This window comes from Ruditapes philippinarum, unplaced genomic scaffold (genome assembly GCF_026571515.1).
Source record: "Ruditapes philippinarum isolate M1 unplaced genomic scaffold, ASM2657151v2 ctg2992_1_1_1_1, whole genome shotgun sequence".
NCBI classification, from domain to species: Eukaryota; Metazoa; Mollusca; class Bivalvia; order Venerida; family Veneridae; genus Ruditapes; species Ruditapes philippinarum.
In genome coordinates, this window is record NW_026855019.1 from 15,628 (window position 1) to 36,932 (window position 21,305).

The following is a 21,305-nucleotide window of genomic DNA, read 5'->3' on the forward strand; positions in this document are numbered from 1 at the left end:
ACATTTGCTCATACAGCCTTTATTAAGTGACAGATATATTTTAAATTTGGTAGGAAGATAACTTGCATTGTATTCATCCTTTTGATTGGGGTAGGGATCAGTGGGTCAAGGTCACTTGTGCTAAAAATAGATTTTTACACTTTTGCCGATACAGCTTTTATTTATTGACAGTTGTATTTCATTTTTGGTAGGAAGATAACTTGCATGGTATTCTTCCTTTGGATGGAGTAAGGGGTCAGTTGGGTCAAGGTCACTTGTGCTAAAAATAGATTTTTACACTTTTGCCCATACAGCCTTTATTTATTGACAGATGTATTTCATATTTGGTAGGAAGATAACTTACATGGTATTCTTCTTTTGGATAGAGTTAGGGGTCAGTTTGGTCAAGGTCACCAGTGCTCAAAATAGATTTTTACACTTTTGCCCATACAGCCTTTATTTAATGACAGATGTATTTCATATTTGGTAGGAAGATAACTTGCATGAAGTTAAATATTTTTCAACTTCACAAGTCAGAGCAATGACTTGGCAACTTATATTTTTCACAATTACAAAATGCCATGACTTTGTCAAGTTATAAAACTTGTGTTTACAATTTTTTGGCGATTTTTCTGTCCATAACTGAGTGAATGGGTAAACATTTTTTGAAGTATTGCTACTGACAAGAATCTGAGCCGGGGGCATTTGTGTTTAACAAACACGTTTTTGTTATCATTGTCATAAAAACTTTTGTATCACATTTTACACTGTATACTGTGTATGTTTTCTTTCTATTATAAATATCAGCTGAAGGCAAAGGATGAGAACTCCTTCTGACCTTGGCATCAGTGTAACTCTTTGGTTATAGTTTAATTTGCAACTTATTGTACTTCATATCCTCTTAAACCATTATGGTATTTGCTTTTAACTTCATACTTAATGAGGTCATTAACCAAGGCCCATAATCCTGATATGAATTTTGACTGAATTATTGCCCTTTGTAGAAAATTTTTGGTATAAGTTTTGCTTTTAATGTAATTCTTGAAAAAACTTCTGATGGTATTGACTTGAAACTCCATGCATGTTTCCGGAATTATATTTAAATGTTACTTTCCAAAATTCATAACTTTGGCATGAGGTTTGAATTAAAGATGAACCTTAATGAATTAAAAAATTCTTTGGTCAGTATCCAAGACTCATAAATATGTCAAATACTTTTTAATGAAATCTTCTCCTTTTTTTTCATTCCTACATTATCAAAGTGCTAGTTTTACTATCAAGCACTGAGTATAGTCTAGCAAAATATCTTTCTGACAGCTCTTGTATTTAAATCCTTTTGCCATTTACTGCTATGGGTTTGAATCCCCTCCCCCAGGTATGTTGAAACTGTTACATGTGAAAAACATATCCAGCCAGCTTGCAAAAGGATGCTGGTTCTAACCAGATGCATGCATGTTTCTTAATAATTCAGAAAGAATTCCTATATTAGCCAAACTAAAACAGTAGCTTATGACCAAAGCAGTATAGTTGTAGGTCGTGATGGACTTTCATCATTGTTCTGAGGCTCTTGCTTATTTGCTTACTGATTCTGCTTTTTTTTCTGTAATGAGATTAGAATGTGATAATTCAAGTCATTTGGAAAATTTGAATTCTTACAGTAATTGTTGGTACTTGTAAAATCTTAAAATATATCAGAACAGTAGCAAACTGTATAATTATTATAATTTTTGTTGCCATAGGTTACAGATATAGCAGATGCAATGATACTAAAGAGACTGTTTACAGAGCTGTTGAACAATGGTGTTGTTGTTGTAGCAACCTCAAATAGAGCACCCGATGGTATGTTAAAAAATATGTAAATTACAGGATTATGAAATGTGCTTTACAGTAGATGAAAATATCATTTCTAACTGATTCTTGGACATTTGCCCCCTTAGTTTGCAATGAAAGACATTTACCCTTGCAGACATTTCTTTATATTTCTCTATATTAATGTTTGGAGTGTAGGACAAAAGCCCCACCCCCAATTTAAAAATGGCAAGGTGGACAAAAGCCCCCCCCCCCCATGAAATTTACACATGGGACAAAAGCCCTCCATCAAAAATACAGGTAGGACAAAAGCCCCCCTCCCCCTTTCCATCAAACAAAAGCCCCCCCCCCCCACCCTTAGGTTTATAGACCAGACTGATTACTATCTTTTTTCACACGCCCAGTGGTTGGGAACTTGTGATATACTTCAAATAAATCTAAACGAGTATGCGCCTTTAACTTTTATTTCCTTGATAAGCGCACAGACGGTGTACGGACATAATCCCCTTCGGACAAAATCCCCTTCATGTATTTTTGTATATCCGGACATAATCCCCTTCATGGGTGGACATAATCCCCTTCATGTGTGAAATTTTGAAGTGGACAAAATCCCCTTCATAAAATTGCTACCTAGGACAAAATCCCCCTCAGAGGAATTTTCGTTTTTTTAAGTGGGTATGAGAGCCACATACTGCATTATGCTGTGTAGTAAATATCTTAATGTATAAATGAGTAGAAAATATTTCAGCAGAAAAGCACATTCAATTAGCAACATTTAAATCACATTAAAATTGCTTTGTTAAAGCATTCATAACAATCGATCAAGTAGTGCAGTGATATTGGTTTGATTAAATTATCACTCTTTCATCAATACAAATTGTAACAATGGATAGTATCTATCAATTAGAATTATCAACTTATACAATCAATTAAACAATTATTGGCTAATAAAAATGTTTTTCATACTAATCAATTTAAAACTATTAAAGAAATTGCCTAATCAAATATGTGTTATGCAGTTGATAATTTACCATAATTTTAATGAAAACTTCTAAACTAAATAAAGGTAACTATTGATACATAATTATAAATAAAAAAAACAAAAGTTCATTATTCATCAATTTTTAGGGAGTATAATAATACATTATTCATCAATTTTTATGGAGCATAATAATACATTAGAAACCTATGAAACAAGGGGATTTTGTCCGGGTAGTGAAGGGGATTTTGTCCAGCCTTGCAAAAAATTGAAGGGGATTATGTCCACCCATGAAGGGGATTTTGTCCGGGTAGGTGAAGGGGATTTTGTCCGAAGGGGATTATGTCTGACATTCGCACAGACACTTGGGGTGTGGAGCTTTAAACGCCTTTTAAATCCAAATAAAATGTATATTTGTCAACCCCAGCACATGTACTGATCATATATATCAAAAGAACTTAATATAAGCCGTTTTGAAAAAAAATCATATTTCAACAACTATTATTCTTTTGTCTTTCCTGTAGTTTTGATGGGAGGGGGGCTTTTGTCCTATTTGTAAATTTCATAGGGGGGTGGGCTTTTGTCCACCTTATCATTTTAAGATTGTGGGCTTTTGTCCAGGGGGCTTTTGTCTGTATCCTTAATGTTTCGCCATGAAGATTAAACATAATAATTAATTAATTTGCTGTTACATCACAAGACAGTTCCATTCTGCACAATATCCTTTATTGTTTATAATATACATGAATTTAAATTGTGAAAGAATACTTTAAATGTTATTTAATTAATCTTTTTATTTAAAAAAAAAAACAATGTTAAATTATAATACAATTGTAAAATTATTGTTTAAATTGTATTGTAAAGTAAAGAAAGGTTGGCAATATGCATATAATTTACATCCATATGTAAGAAAAACACAGAAAAGCTTAGTATGACAAAAAGCTGTAGATTTTATAGATTTTGCTTACAAAAACCCACCACTTCAGTTTTATAGAGTGGACAACACTTTCTTGTAAACATGTTAAAAAACAAACAATTGTGCATCAGCAGAAACTCAGAAGAATGTGTGAACAACTCATCAATAAGGAGAAGACTGTACCCGAGTTTCTTCAGGCTATTGGCTACTGTATCCGCTTAAACTAAGTACAACGAAGGAAAGTAGACTCAACTGAATAAACTAGAAATGTGCTTTACAAAATGGGCTATTTTTAATCATTAATTAATGAAAATGTGCTATATTCTTTATTAATAGTAAGTAGTTTATTTTTATATAAATAAATTGAAGTAATGAATTGAAGAAACTAATAATAATGAATAATTCAAGGTCATAAATGTGGCACAATCTCAAATAAATGACTACTCTTTGATGTTGATTTAACAGTTTGTAAATTGTTTGTATAATCTCATTCATTGTATTATATTGCTATTGAAATGAAAGTTGTATGCTATAATTATCATGTTTTGTTCTTTAGGGATTTGGATATGAAGTGGTGGGGTTTTGTCCACTCTGTAAAATTTAGTGGTGGGGTTTTGTCCACTCTATAAAATTTAGTGGTGGGGTTTTGTCCACTCTATAAAATTTTGAGTGGTGGGGTTTTAACTGGTGGGGTTTTGTCCGTCTTCCGTTTTCTACAGTTTCGTTTTTCTTTTTTTCAGATTTGTATAAAAATGGTTTACAGAGAGCAAATTTTGTGCCATTTATAGGGATTTTAAAGGTTTGATTAAATTGTTTCTGTAAATTATTTCATAAAAAAAAAGATAAATAAATAAATAACAAATATTACAAAACTTCTAGAAAACCATAAAATAAAATATTATGTCTATTTCTAATTTAAAAGTTATAAACTCAGTAGGCCATGTCTTGTTTTAGATAATCTTAGCCAAGTGTTCAATGAAAATAGCTAAATGAAATTGTTTAATAGTTTCATCAGCAGTTTTGATAATTTTTGATTTTTTTCTCAGTCTGTTAACATCTTTGAGTAATACTGCAGATAAATATAAGTTTGTTTTTATACTTGTTTCTTCAAACAGAAAAATTGTGAGGTACTATGTCTAGATTCAGGGATAGATTATAGAATGACTGCTCTTCCGGCAGAGGGAAAACTCTATTATTTGTGAGTAAAGCAGCTTCTTAATGTTATTTTATTTGATATTTTAGTGTTTCATATGTATATAAAAAGAGGGCAATTCTTGGATAATTTTGAAAAATTGTTGTCACGTTTATTTTTATTTTTAAATTTATTTTATACTATAATATTATGTCCTAAAGCATGTTATTTTTTATATAATGACAGAGTTCTTCTTTAAATAAATTGATGTTTTTTTTAATTTTGACCTCAATTTTAAATATTAACTGTAAAAAAAGTATCTTGTGTTTACAATTTGTAAATTGGCATCTCCAATTTCCTTTAAACAGAAATTTTATGATAGTAGGCACCCTTTCATGTTACACCATTGTCTTCCTGTATATATGATGTCATGCCTTGACTGAGACCCCCATCCTGTCCACTAATCTGTTAATCTATGTCATCAAAGGAGACAACTGTGTATTATGTCATTTTTTCACACCTTTGAAGTTCTTCTTTAGCCCCCAACTGATTTGCATAATTTATGCAATTTTCTCTGATTGGATAATATCAGGTCAGAGAAATGTTTTGATTGGCTGTTACACATTAACAGGAGGCTTATATTTTCTTCAATTAATTGTAAAATTTAAAACTGAAAAAAAAATTAAACAGTGAAAAAGTTTTGCAGCAAGTATTCAAAAAGAAGATTTACAAGATCGGTAAGTAAATTTTAGTTTAAATAAATTATTTCTTAATGTAAAACTGTTAATTTTACAGTAATTGTGTAGTTGCACTGTTTTGTATTTTGGTTATAAAAGTAGGTTTAGATGTCAGCTATATATCCTTCAAAGAAATGTTTCATGTTAAGATTTTGAAAAAAAGAGCAATATGTAGGGGGGGGGGGTTGCCTTTTTTTTTTTGGATAAAAATGAAATAAAAAAAAAGTAGTTTTTTTTTTTAAGAAAATGATTATATATCATTGAACAAATTAAATTCCATGCAAAAAATTTATTTGAAGTGTACAAAGATATGTTTGATGCAAAAATTATTGTTTGAATCTTCCAAAAAGTATACTTCCAGAATGCTTGTTTAAATAAATATGGTAATTTATTGCCTTAAAAGCATGATGCATGCACAAAATTATTGCTAAATGTTCTATGTTACAACTTCTGCTGTAATCAACTATATATTAATGGAACCAATATAATTAAGAAAATAAATAAAATGAATTTTATTAAAATATTTCATAAGATATAGATTTATACCTTTTAAATACACAAGTTCACACAAATAAAAAAAATTATATTGCCACTACAACAGTTTATAGCTTTTCATTATAAACAATTTGATTTTTAAAAATTTGAGATAGATAGTTAAGGAACTAACATAATTATTTTTCCCACCTTAAATGGTTAAGAAATAATAAAAGAAATTAGTATATTGTATATTTCGTATTTTATAAGGTGTAATTCCCCAGAGCTTAATCCATAACATTCCAGAGAAACAGTGTTTAGCTAGGTTTTCGAAATGTCAGTTGACTTCAAACAAGCTTTTGAAAAGATAAATCCTGCAAAGAAGCATTGCTCCTAAATAAGATTATAAAAAAGAAAAGAAAAAGAGTATGCAAGACCATAGATATCATTTATAATATGTTAATGCAAAAGAAAAAAAGGAGACCTTGAATCACTGTTAAAAATATGTTATACTCAAAATTGATAGATGAAATTGCTGATAATTTCGATTCAGTCTCTTTAAAATAAATTACTTCTAAGTACACATAGAGAAGATTTGTTATGTTTTAAACTTGGCACACTTAAGGTAGATGAAAATGAATGCAAATTGTCTTTAAAAAAACTTAGCAGTATTTTTAACACAATACCAAATAACTTGACCTGTTATACTAGGGATTACTGCTTCCCAAAATTAGTTTGTGCAGTATCATATGAAAATGAGACATATTCAAAGATTTCCCAGATTTTGATCATTCTGAAGAAGAAGTGTTTCAAATAATATTAGCATTGTACATCTTACATCTTAGAAGCATGTCCCCAGATATATGCTAATTTTAATGACAATTTTGCAATATAAGCATTTTTGTATTGAAATAATGAAGTGAGCCGTGCCATGACAAAACCAACATAATGGGTTTGCAACCAGCATGGATCCAGACCAGCCTGCGCATCTGTGCAGTCTTATCAGGATCTATGCTGTTCGCTATCAGTTTATTTTACTTGTTATAGGGTTTGTAAGCTAACAGCATGGATCCTGATCAGACTGCACAGATGCTGGTCACAAACCCACTATGTTGGTTTTGTCGTGACGCGGCTTTATGTGGAATTGCTAATAACCCCCATAATAAAGTTCCACTTTAGTCATTTGAAACATACTGATAATACAACTTGTAACAAGTCTCGAGGGAGGTCACTGTCCAAGGCCCATATTCTGATATGGATTTTGACTTTGTGATTTTGATTTTTTGATTCTTAATCATCACTTTATCATGATTTTGACAGAATAATATCCCTTTTTGAATTTTGTAGAGTTTTTGGATGTACCATTATTTTTTAACCAACTAAAATTATTTCACTTAAAGACACTGACTATTTTTATTCACGGCTATCTCAATTTGAGTCTTACATTTCTTTTTTCTAAAATCATTCCAAAGTTGAGTTAAAATAATATAAATTGAAGAATGTAATCAGAATAGATTTGTCTAAGCCATGTCATAATTGACCTTTTCGAAAACCTAGCTAAACACCATTGTCTAGTGTATTACTGATTTAGCTCAGGGGGATTACACCTTATGAAGTATACAGTCTTACTACGTAATATTCCTATTTTCCAATTATTATTTAACATTGAAGGAAATAATGTATTATAATAATAAATGTTCAATGACCATTACTTTTAATCTCAAAATATACAAAAATCAAATTGTTAATAATGACAATCAATATATAAAATATTAGCACCTGCAACATTTTGTGAGTAAACTTGTGTATTAACATTTATGTGTGAGAAATTGAAATTCAAAATGCATAAAAATAATTAAGATTAAATTGTTTTATATCATTTTAATAAAAAAAAGAGCCACAAATATACTAGTGCTATTAATTACACACCATTGAGGTGAATTCATCAGGGGTTACGTCTGGAATGAAAATACCAGAAAACAGTGTTTAGATAGATTTTTTTAATTTTGTAAAATGCAATTACTTTTTTTTTTCGAAGTAGGGAGAGACGTTTTTTCATTATCACCTACCTCAATCATTTACAGTGTGATTTACGTCATTTGTGATTCAGCATAATTCTGATAGATATGATACCGTGACAAACGTGTTAATTTTATATTGATCTTTGCCAGGGTTTTCAGTAGACTATATAGTTTCTCATATTTATTTAATAGCCAAATTGGTTAATTTGAAAAAAAACAACTTTTTTGATATATAGGCAGAAGTGTATATTTGGTTCAATTTGACATAATAAAAAGCTTTTCAAAAAGAAAATGAACATTGTGCAAGATATGATGCTAATTTTCAGTATGCTGAAATTGCTGGAAAGAAAAAATTGTGACCTAAAATGTCATTAACATTTAAAATTATTAGAGTTAGCAATGTATTTTTATTTTATTGCTTTATTGAAATTCAACAATAAGTATAACATTATTACCTGGTAATTCAGGGAATGGAGGGACAAGTGGGTACTGGAAATAATTTTTTCGAGTACCATTTTATACAGATCTGGACCAGTTAAAATATTAGATAATTTCTGTCTGTTTTCAAAAAGAATCATTCTTCTACTGAACTAAAATTGTGCATTATAATTTATATATCTCTCTGTTGCCTCAGAATATCATAGAAAACATTATTATTAGGCTTTTTTTTTTATCTCAGCAGAGTCTTTAATAATATCAGTAATAATTTAATCTAATCTGATTAATTATGACTATGACTGTGTTGGTATAATTTATGACAAAACAAAAAACAAAGAAAAAGTTATGAATTTGATTTCAAAACAAAAATACAAGAAAAATCTTTAACCCTTTAGCTGAGGTTTCTTTGCTACCACTTAAGGGGGGGGGGGGGCATTTAGATTTACCCTTGTCTGTCTGTCCTTCATCCATTCTCATTTTGTATCACATGTAGCTCAAAAAGTATTAGACATAGAGTCATGAAATCTTACAGGAATGTTGCTCAACATGTGAAGTTGTGCACCTGGATATTTTTGTGTTGATTAATTAAGTATTTTTAGAGTTATTGCCCTTGACATAGTAAAAGTTTGCAATGTTAAACTTGTGGTGCATGTAGCTCAAAAAGTATTTGACCTAAAGTCATGAAACTTTACAAAAATGGAGTATTCATAGGAGTATTGAAGGCAAAACCACGAACAGTATATGATACTTGAATGTTGATTTATCAGTTCTAAACATAAAGGACATGTTAGCAAAAGAAGTATTCAGATAGATTTATATATAATAATTACTAATTTTACAAATTTACAAATTTACACAGTTAATCAGCTAATCAGTTTTAAAGCAAAAAAGCCAAGATAATATGATAGCAATTTGCTGCATATTTGTTGCTGTTGTTGTGCAAAAACTTGAAATATATAGTACTATGTATGTAAACAGCCCATTATTCAAATATATGAACTTGAAATTTGGATTACCTTTTACTGGAATATTTAACCTATCAGATATTAAACATTTGACTTGGATATTCAACTAAGATATTCAACCTTTTACTAGGAAATTATGGGGCTTTTCTGTTGAAAGAAACATGATGCCCAATAACTTTTTTATTAGAAAATAGGGTAAAATATTTATTGCCATGGCCTGTCATCTTGTAAACATTTAAGCTATATGTTTGAAAAGGGTGTTGTTGGTAATTTTTTTACTTCGGATCATGGCAAAAAGCCACATTGAATTAACAAGAGCACAGTTTAGCCACTGCATCATTCCTGGGCATGCTGTCAATCAGTTGACCAGTACTATTTTACAGTTACCTTCACTTTGCACAGAACTGATTACAACTGTACATGCCAGAGCAGAGGTACAGTCCGAATGACCATACAAAGGATTTTATGATCACAACGAAAGTGACTTGCGCCATCGGGAATCAAACCTTAAGCGCCCAATTCAAAGTCCAAGGCTCTCAATATTGAGCTAACTGGATTGTTTTATAAGAAATTATGTGTTCCCCTTTTATATGCATGATGTTACCAGATTCTACAGAATTTGATTAAAAAATAGACTGAATTTACTCCGGTTTAGTAGCAATGTTCTCAAAAGTAGTAAACAAATAAAGTAGATCAGACAATGCTGTGCATAAAATTACCAAGATCTGTTGTAGTAATTGAATCTGCTGGTAATAAATTTTCTATATATGCTGCAAGCTGAGAAATCCCAGGTAGTGCCCAGAATGACCACAATTGATTACATTTTGCAAATTATAACAAAGTAATAATATTTTATCATAACAAAATGGTTATGCTATAATTAGTTTAAACATAAACAACATGTTGGCAATCCTTTTTGTAAAAATAGGAATGCAGAAGTATTAGAAACTTGTGCCTGACTGCATGTGCTGCAAATAATAATAGGAATAACAATAACAGAGGTTTTTACAGAAGGTTACACATTCATTAGTCCCCTACCGGTTTAACCGGAGGGGACTTTAGGTTTACCCTCCGTCCGTCTGTCCGTCTGTCTGTCCGAGCCAACATTTGATTATTATGAGCTTCATTCCGTAGTTAAATAAAGAACATAAACTCATAAAATTTAAAATTAAGAGCTATTTTTTGTTTTTATGAGCTTATTTTGCTTATGGTCGTTGGTCCAGGTGGTGTTTATGAGCTCATTTGCCTCATAAACATCAAATTTTGGTACGTCCGTCCGTCCGTCTGTCTGTCTGTCAGTCCGTCAGTCCGTCCGTCCACAAAACTGGATCCCGCGATAACGCAAAAAGTACTGAAAATATTTTTATGAAACTTGATATATGGATAGATGGCAGTATGGAGATTATGCACGTCTTTTTTTTTTCTTCCTATGTTGAAAATTCTGGTTGCTATGGCAACAAATAGTCTGAAAATATGGCAAATTTAACACATAAACTGGATCCAGTGATAACTCAAAAAGTACCTAAAATATTTTTATGAAACTTGAAATATTGGTAGATGGCAGTCTGGAGATTATGCACATCTTTTTCTTTTCTTCCTATGTTGAAAATTCTGGTTGCTATAGCAACAAATAGCCTGAATTTCAAGATTTCTGATTTAAATTTTTCAGCATTTTCACTATATGTTCTTTATTTCTTAAGGTGTTTACTTCAAACTTTAAATATAAGTTCCTGGTCATCAACCACATCATATGTGACAAGGTTTATAACTCTAGCACAAAAAATATCAATATTACCTCCCTTGAACTTAGATTTTTTATGAAAAAAAATGTTGTCTTTTTTAAATAACTTCTTTATTTCCTAATGTATCTACTTCAAACTTCATATATATGTTTCTTATTATCACTCGACATTTTTGAGAAGGTTAAATACTCTAGCAAGACTATTTCCAGAATTATGTCCCCCTTGAACTTAGATTTTTTTTGAGAAACTGGTATTTTCACTCCAACTTCTTCATTCCTTATAGGATTTACTTTAAAATCTCAAATCGTAATAATATGACAAGGTTGTATAAACATAATTTCCTTACTAAGCATGGAAACTTAACACATTACTGTGATATAGACAAACTTATTTTATTATGTTTTGTGGTCGATATTTTCAAATACAGACTTCATCCTCAAATTCATTATAAATGGCAATACACAGGAGTGTATGACAATTAAAGAACTTTTTGAGGGACCGGTAGGGGACTACTGTATTGCCCGCAATACTATCAAATGCTTGTTACATCAAGATCTACCATTATACACAGTTACTTTCTTCAGTGCATCATTTCAATCTGTAATTAACAAAGTTAAAACTAACAGTCAGAGCTATGGCTGACATCCATTATTACAGAACATTTTAAGAATTCAAAATAATAATAAAAATAAATTTAAGAATATTATGATTGTATCTTGTACATATATACATGGACGGTGGACCAAAATTGATTGAATTAATATTTCTTGAAGCTATTTTTAAATATTTACAACTTTGTTTCCCTTCTTATTGTCAGTGGCATGGAATTACAAATAACCATGATACAAAACTAAATTTCTGTGAGATTTTAATCTTAGATTATACTTTTGATTATTAGATATGGACACCAGTGTGAAAATACATCTTTTCTTCTACTTAAGAGTTAAATTTTTTACAAACATCATTTACCCGACAATGCAAATTGAGTGTATTTTCCACATTAATACCAAGCAGCTTTTGTGAAACAACATTGTCAAGAGCTGAGTTTTCAATTCAGTGTTTTTGCAATCTTAATTTTTTTTTATTACCAACTAGCATACATTTAGACTTTTTAGGGTTCAAAAACATGTAATTTATTTTACACCACTTAATAATCATTTGAACATAGACAACATATTGACAATCCTTCCTGATGTTTAAAAATAAATGGTAATTTTAAGGTTGCAAACACATAGAAATCTGGGATTTCTCAGTTTGCATGATTTTCATGGTTTTTTTATGCTCCCCGAAAAATTTCGGGGGAGCATATAGTCGGCGCCTTGACCGTCTGTCCGTCCTTCCGTCTGTCCGTCCGTTGTCTTGTCCGGAGTATAACTTGAAAACCCTTGGAGATAATTTGTTGAAACTTCATACAGTGGTAGAGGGCATTGAGGGGGAGTGCAGTGTCAAAGAACCATAACTCTATTTTGCCCGGTTTTTGAATTATCTCCCCTTATAGAAAAATCTTGCCCGGGGCATAACTCTAAAACTATAAGAGATATCAACATGAAACTTGAATAGATCTCAATGGGTAGATGTGCAGTGCATAAGAACAATAACTCTTTTTGTCCTAATTTTGGAGTTATTGCCCTTTGTTTATTTTAACACTTTGAACTTTGTCCGGAAGATAACTCTTAAACTATAAGAGATATCAAGATGAAACATTGTAGGTAGATAGATCTCATTGAGTAGAGGTGCAGTGCAAAGAACCATAACTCTGTTAAGCCCCCTTTTAGAAAAATCTTGTCCAGGACATAGCTGTAAAACTATAAGAGATATCAAGATGAAACTTTGTAGGTAGATATATCTCAATGGGTAGATGTGCAGTGCACAAGAATCATAACTCTGCCTTGCCTAATTCTGGAGTTATTGCCCTTTGTTTATTTTTACTTTTTGAAATTGTCCGGGACATAACTCGGAAATCATAAGAGATATCATCAAGAAACTTTGTAGGTTGATAGATCACATTGATTAGAAGTGCAGTGCAAAGAACAGTAACTCTGCCTTGCCTAATTTTGGAATTATTGCACTTTGAACTTTTTCCAGGGACATAACTCTGGAACTACAAGAGGTGTACTTTCTGTGTCCAAAACCTATTCGGGAAGCATCACCTGGCTCAAACTGGGCTCTTGTTTTAATACTGTTGTGTTCTATTACATTAAAAATGTAGGTAGAAATTTAGGATGGTAGCTACATGTTGTATAATCCTCTGAATATTTCTTTGATATTGATAATAACTGAACTAATTACTATCGTTTCATGGCCATTTTTTAAAGGCCATTTTCAATTAAAATATAATTTTAAGAAAGAACATGTATAGTTATTGAATCATACATGGATGTTGTTGGCAAATGTGAGATACATGAATTGATGCGATTTTACATATATTTATATAGCAGATAATAAATGTTCTTGAACAAAATATTATTAAACCATCTTATAAATTTTCATACTAAATCTCTTTAGAACTTTTTCAACATTTTTTAAAGCACTATTGCATAAGAATATCCAAATAAAACATTCTTTTGCCTTTATCAAAACATTTGACAATTTGACATTTGAAAATGTGCCCATCGTAGACCAATTCATTTTAATCATCAGCATTTTTCCATCTTTTTTAAATTCTTGATAAAATAGAAACCCTATTATTGGGTTGTTATCTAACTTATTTTATTTATTCAAAACCCAAAGTTATAAATTTAATATTTAAATAAATTTGAATTTCTTACATTTATTTTAATAAGAATAAGGACCAGGAAAACAAGTTATGTGTATATTGTTTAATTAAGTAAAATACAATGTCATAAAAATGTTGAAAAATAAAAATTATTATACTTAATGAGGCTGTGTCACTAATAAATACAGAGAAATCAATAAAAAAAATGTTGGTCGCAATTTAATCAAATCAAACTGACTGAAAGTTTACTGGCTACCAAGATTGTTTAACTAAATTTGAACAAGTTGAAAAAAAAAACAATGCTAATTTGGCATTTTAACATTATGGTATATTTACAACTGAAATGGAGTGCATTTTATTGCAAATTGATCAACAATTAAGTTGGTTAATCAGGTCAACATATATCATTATTTGTGTCATACAATATAAATGTTCCTATTATTATAGCATGTTGTTTTATCTATTACAGGTATCATAATGGCATATATCAGATACAACAAGACAGGGACTACTCTATGTATCCCTGACCCAGTACCGCTAGATGATGACGTTACTTCAAGTCAGGACTTCAACGTGATGAGCTCACCTAGAGAATGTACGCCTTCTGTCAATTCGAACATCCCACCGCCGGCAGCCGGTCTACATGTCAAACATAACCATTTAGCCTTGATTACTGCTGGTAAATACAAATCAACCCAGCAAGTTCCACAGTCAAATGGAGTATCTGTGCTAAAGAGACAAAACCAAATGAACATACCATATGTACCATCACACAGTAAGATACCAAAACTCTCCAACCCTCCAAACCCAAAATACAACTTAATGACTATCAATGATGCATCAATGAACAAGACTACTAGTGTATCAGGAATGGCATTTCTCTTGAAGTCTCAGGGTCTGGCAACACCAAATAAACATGTCAAGGATATCCCAAACTTACCACAGACAGGATCACAATTTATCCCTGCTGGAGACAAACCAAAAGTGAACATTTCATGGCTACCAAAACATATGTTTCAGAATGGACACAGTTCAGTAAATCAGACATTTCAACACTCAAGCTCCACTATGTCTGTATCAACTCTAGACAAGAATTCTTCAGTGCAATGGAGGCACTATGGTATTGGACAGTCTGCCCAGTCACATGGTGTATATCAATACAGGCCATCATTTTCATCAGAAGGAATGAGTAGTTTAAGTGATAACCCCTTCCACAGACAGAACTTTGTGACATCAACCCCTAAAGCCCCTCCACAATATAAACTTATGCCAAGGAAACCTGTTACACCTGTACACTTAGTTAGAAATAAACATGTCCCTGTGCCAAATAACTGTGCTGCTAACTTGTCCCCAGTGCCAGCAATTCCCCTTGGATCTGAAGTCATTGAGAATGGTGAGCGTTACCAGAAAGAAATAAATTCACACTCTGTTAATGTGTACAAATCACCAGAGGAATTGTCAAACCAAAAACCAACATGTGCCATTAGACGTATTTCTTTCAGTCCTGAAAAGAACATGGAACGAGTACCATTGGATAACATTAACCTGAACGCCTATTCTGAGTCTCAAACTGCTCTTGAGCAAGTAGTTAATATGGATGATGCTCTTCTACAGGAAGTTGATAGATACATTGAACATATGATGGTGAAAAAGAATGAAAATGTGTTTGATATTTGTGACCAACTGAAGTACATTAAACCTTATGTGATCTCAGGCTGGATTTCCAGCACGTATTTGTTAGCATTGATGCAGAAATCAAATCTTGTGAACGAAATGTTTGACAATGTCTTGGACAATGTAGGAGACATCCGAGCTGAAGTTGTAAAGAATTGTCGTAAGACCACGCCCTCTATCCTTGCCCGAGATCTCGTGTTCCGTCTCTTCACACTTGATCAGTTGAATGGCTTAAACCTTCAAAAGTTGTCGAAAAACAAGATGTCAGCCATACGTAGATGTGTTAAGAAACATTTCCCTGACTTTAATATGAAGTGCTGGAAGAAGAAGTGTATCCCACAGATCAAAGCATCCCTGCTTACTCTGTTTAGACATAGAGTGAAACATGTACAAGAATTCTGGATGTCTCATAGCAACAGTCAACCCCTAGACCTAACCAAAGTTGTGTAAAGAATAGACTCGAAATAGCAGTATAAAAAGAGTTACGAAAATGATATGACAGGAACATGTGAGTTTTCATTGTATCTCGCTGAAACCTTAGTGCAACCAAGATAGAAACTGTGTACAGAATAAACTGACTGGAGAGTGAATTAAACTAGAATTTTCAATATATTGAATTGAAATTGAATAACTTTGTTAAAGGGACATAAATTTTATGACTATAAATTGTTTTAATTTTTCCATCCATTTATTTCATTACCTTTTCATAATAGATGATATTGGTCTGTGTAAAAAATGATGATATTTCTTTGTGTAAGACATAATTATATTGAGTATTCATTGTGGTATATATAAAAAAAGTAGGGTGTATGTATGAATTGGTAGACCTTGGATCTTGAAGAAGAGATAGACAGTGCTTGATTTTAAAATGTATTGAAAATGTTTTATGTTTTCAGTGTAGAAAATGATGAATTTTATAAAGAAGAGATGTTTGTCTTAAGTTGACTGTAATGAAAGTTTAAATTGTGAAGGTATGATTGAAGTATTGAGAGATGTACAAAAAAATGTAAAAAATGTACAAATGTATATATATAAATATTATGTTGAAGTGTATTTAACTAGTAAATGACTGTATCAAGGGAGATCACCGGGTATTGACCCAACAAAAGTGCTTGTAGATTTTGTTATAAGTTATGATATAAAATATATAGTTTGTTCTATGTAGGTATTATATGTATAAGAGTTATAAAGTTCATATATTAAAAATGTTTTTATAGTTAATGTTGTCTGTTGTCTTGCTTCTTCCCCTTTACTTATATTTGAGGACATTTTCAATAGAACTTTTATAATAGAATACAAGAATTTGTTTAAGTGCTGAACAAAACTTCTTCTCATTCTACTGCTATCTAAAGTTTGTGTTGGTAATTTCCCTGACTGTTCTTTGTTAATTCGACTGGTCCAACTTTTCAGTTGTTTCACAATCTCAAACACAGTCAATAATGTCTTTTCCCATATTAAGAAAAAATTCAGCAGCACCACCCCACCTAACGGAACCTATTGAAGTACTGCTTTATAAACTTGGCAATTTTGGTGTCAAGATATAACTCTGTACTGTACATGTATTTAAAAGAATAAATAGTTTGGCCACTTAGCTCAATAGGGAGTTCACAGGATATGTATTCTATGGCTAAGTGAATTGATTCTCAAGTGAGACGAAATTTCTCTATATATGACAATTTTGAAATTTAATCTAGTTTCTCAATACTGATCAGTTAACCTTAAAGATGATGAGATGGACCTAGCACTGAGACATCACTTAAAATTTGTTAAAATCAGTTAAAAAAACAAACATTCAAAATTTTGATTAAATGATGTCTACTTTATTTTCACTAAATATTTTGTACCTCCCCCCACCCCATTATTCCTGTATTCCTGAATTCTCATCATCCCTGTAAAATATATCAAACGTCATATAACATGACAAAATTCTGACACCATTTCAATTAAGAAATACAAAACAGTTATTTGTATCTCTTCTCAGTTTTTCTATATCCTTTAAAGTAACACTTAATTTTTGAATATGATTAATGACTATTACCGCACCAAATTCCAAATTCCAGGCAAGAGACATACGGCTGCTATAGGTTTTGACATAATTATACCCCTATTTGACTTAGATATTTAGTAAAAATAATTTGTACCAACCCATTGTTTTGACATATACCATTTGACATATTACTATGAAACTAAATTAGTTCAATTTTAAAGCGTAATTTTGTTGTACTTTTAAGGTGCATAAAGCTATAAATCTGTTGCAAAAATTAATAGTTTGAATTTTAGAATACTGATAGCTTATTTGAAATAAATTTGATAGTAAATGTTCTTAGCGAATGAGACATGCATGAAATTATTGCTATAAAGATAAAACCAGAATAATATTTTGCCCTGTAACATTTTTTTCTATTTATTCTCTCTTTCAAGAATCGACCATATAATTATGGACAATATGCCATAATAGTATGGAACAAATAAAATTGGTTGGGTAAAATTTTGTACTTTAAATAGTCAAGCTGGATGTCTTTTTCTTGATCCCATTCTCTAAGCAAACCTTGACAATAGTCAAACACACTGTTTACAGCTGTTGTTGTCAAGGAAACAGTTTATTATAAACTGAGTTGGAAAAAAAACTGTGCACTTATGGTTCCTGTGTAATTACATAGAATTTTTAAAGCAAGATAAAGGCATATTTGATCAAAATTTGCAAAAATGTACCAACAACTTAAGATTTAACACTTATGTCCAGTTATGAGACACCTGATCAGTCTGTATTGTCCCACTTTGTCTATAGATCAAAGTGAATGTTTTGACGAAATTGGCCAGATATACCATGTCTTGTCGAGTCCGTAATTTCCAAAATTTCTAGTCTTCATAGTACATTCCATTGGGTCTGAGATTGAAAAACAAAGCAGCCTGCTTGATTGTTTAAATTTTAATGAATTTTAATTTACCCTCGTCGGTTATCAGCATTACATAAACCTCAAAACTTATCCTGTGTTGATTGTTTGTTCCACTTTTATTAATTTTCTTATTATTTAATTTACCCTTTTAAAAAATATGGAAAAATGAGTAAATGTTTAAAGTAAGGATTTCAATTTTGTCTTATGATTTGATGATCACAAGAGTTCATCTCATAGATGTGAAATTAAAAAAAAAACACCAAAAAAACAAAACAAAAAAACTTAAGTTACTGTTTTTATAAAACTTTAACTCTGTACTCACTGTAGTAATAGACCTTTCCAGTGTTTACAGTTTTATGTAAATTGGCTAACTTGTTATCCAATTGCTACACTGAGATAATACATAGTCACTGGTTGACCTGGTTTGCACAAAAGAACACATGGTCATGTTTGTGATACTGTTTGTGAGCAGTTGACCTAGCAATGAATCGAAAAGGTGTGGCTAAATGTTCCGCTACAAAAAAATGGAAAGGTCCACTGAGAGTAACCTTTGCCCCCAGTATAATATAGAGACAGGCCAGTCTGCACTTGTATACAGACTGATCAGACTCTAAATTTGTTATTAGCTCAGTTTTATGTACTTTATTCTTGAATTCCTTAAAATTTGCATATCTATTCCAAATTTAAGTTGGGCAAATCTGTTATATAAATTCAGTTGGTCAAGTATAAAGATATGATCTACCAGACGGCTGTCTTAGTTGTACATGTAGCTGTCAGAGAAATGAAAGGTTTTACAATCAAAGGAAAAGATGGCTGATGTTAATTTTATAATTGATCCACAATAACACACTGCTGCACTTAAATGAAGCATTTTATTGAACTTATTAAAAGTCATTCAATTTAAAGTCAATATGCGATTATCCAATTGTGGGAATTTAATTTACTTAAGAATCAATTTTGAATTGAAATGACATAATTTTTTTTATTACAAAGGAATGGTCTGTTTAGACATATAATTGTTGTAGCAATAAAGGTACTATACAAATAACATGACATGTGAATGGAGAAGTTAAACTAAGCTATATAAGATGTCTTTTTTACAAACATCCACATAGGAGTGTCCATGGCTGAGTGGTTAAGGCTGTTGATTTCAAACAACTTGACCTCTCACTGCTGTGGGATTGAACCCTGCCAGGGACTTTGGATTTTTCCATGTGAGGAAGCTATCCAGTTAGTGTACAGAATGTTGGTGGTTCTACATAGGTGCCTGTTTGTGCCTGAAATAATGCATGAAATAATGCATGAAATAATGCATGGATGACCCCCTGAGGTCTTCCTGTACCAGAAAAGCTGGAGAGCCGCCATATGACCTATACTGTATTGCCAATGGTTGCGACACAACAACATCATCATAGTCTTTAAATAACATCTTGTATATAAGTCTGGAGCTGTATTGCTGAAGATACAAGTCACTATAATGTCATTTCATAGGAAATAAAAACATTTGTTAAATGATTGCTTCTTTAGGTTCCAATTGTACCAAAATCTTTTTAGTTATTTCGTGTGATGAAGCTATCTAGCTCATTAGATTTGCATGGAGAGGCACCAGAATTATTCTTAAACAGGTGGAAAGTTAGCTACCGGTAATGACTTTTGCAGTGATGATGTGACTTGAGACATCATTGCAAAAGGGAAACAAAAAACTATCTTGATGCTAAGAAGATGATGAAACTTTGTTGTGATTAATGGTTCTGATGGATCACTCTATCTCCAGATATTTAAATATACATCACAACAGCAGGTGTCAAGTGCTGTAAAGCAACTGTAAAAGTTGCCCCAATTACTTCACTTCAGTTTTGTCTGGTCCTTTGGCATCATTGATTCTGGCACTTTTAATTGTTGAAAATTGAGTCCCTCTCAAGCCAGTGCAAGGAGGTGGAGGGATGTTGCTCTTTTTCCCTCATGTACAGACTCTTTTAAACCGAGTCTGCAATTTTCATGTTATTTTGTTGTGGTTAATGCTCTTTGGGGATCACCTAACCTCCTGATATTCAATAAACAATTTGTTTAATTGTTTTTCAGAACAAGTAATACCAAATGTGATGAGCTAGTGGATGAGGTGTTTGAAGAACTTATAGCTGATGAGGATGACAGTATGATTATTATCATTATTTAAATATATAATTTATTTTATGGATAATATAAAATGTGTTAATATATGGTGGAATATAATAATTCATAGGCATGTATGCTGTACATAAGTCAGAATAATAATTACAATTTAACAAGAAAATTAATGGTTATAGTGGAAAGTACGGAGGTTCAAGGGCATCACTTCTTGAGAAAAAAAATCTCTAGGTTGTCTGTAATGATTTCTAGGTTGATATTATTAGTTATTTTTACCAGAATTTCTAATAATTATGTATGAATTGTAAATCAGGTAAAATATTTCAATGAAAACAACAACAAAGTTGTCAAAAAGTGTGACTTAACTGGTATGTTAGATATAACTGTATATCATAAATGAAATATATTGTGAAGTTTTACCAATAGAATATATCTATTTTTGTTACAGTGGTGCATTCAAAAACATTAGATGTATTAGGGAGGGATCTTCTCCTGCCTAAGACTTGCGGTAGAGTTTTAGATACAACTTTTAGTCACTTGTGTTGTCAGGTATGTATACACCCTTTAGTTTAAAATATAATTTATAAAAATATAGTGTAGCATACAAAACAACATTTTTTAGTTTAATAATATTTTATTGCGACTATTCTATGCATAAAACTTATAAGGTTACATGAATAATACAAATTCACAAAGAGA

At 31.4% G+C, this 21,305-nt stretch overlaps 1 protein-coding gene across 1 annotated transcript in view; it reads left to right on the forward strand.

Annotated features, from left to right (window-relative positions):
• LOC132741856 (AFG1-like ATPase) overlaps positions 1–21,305 on the forward strand; it is a gene marked incomplete at its 5' end in the record, with an annotated part of 47,756 nt that overhangs the window by 15,626 nt on the left and 10,825 nt on the right. The window contains 5 exon segments of the mRNA XM_060730118.1: positions 1,719–1,818; positions 4,424–4,482; positions 4,799–4,881; positions 20,562–20,632; positions 21,055–21,155. Of these exon segments, the coding sequence (XP_060586101.1) occupies positions 1,719–1,818; positions 4,424–4,482; positions 4,799–4,881; positions 20,562–20,632; positions 21,055–21,155 (414 nt within the window).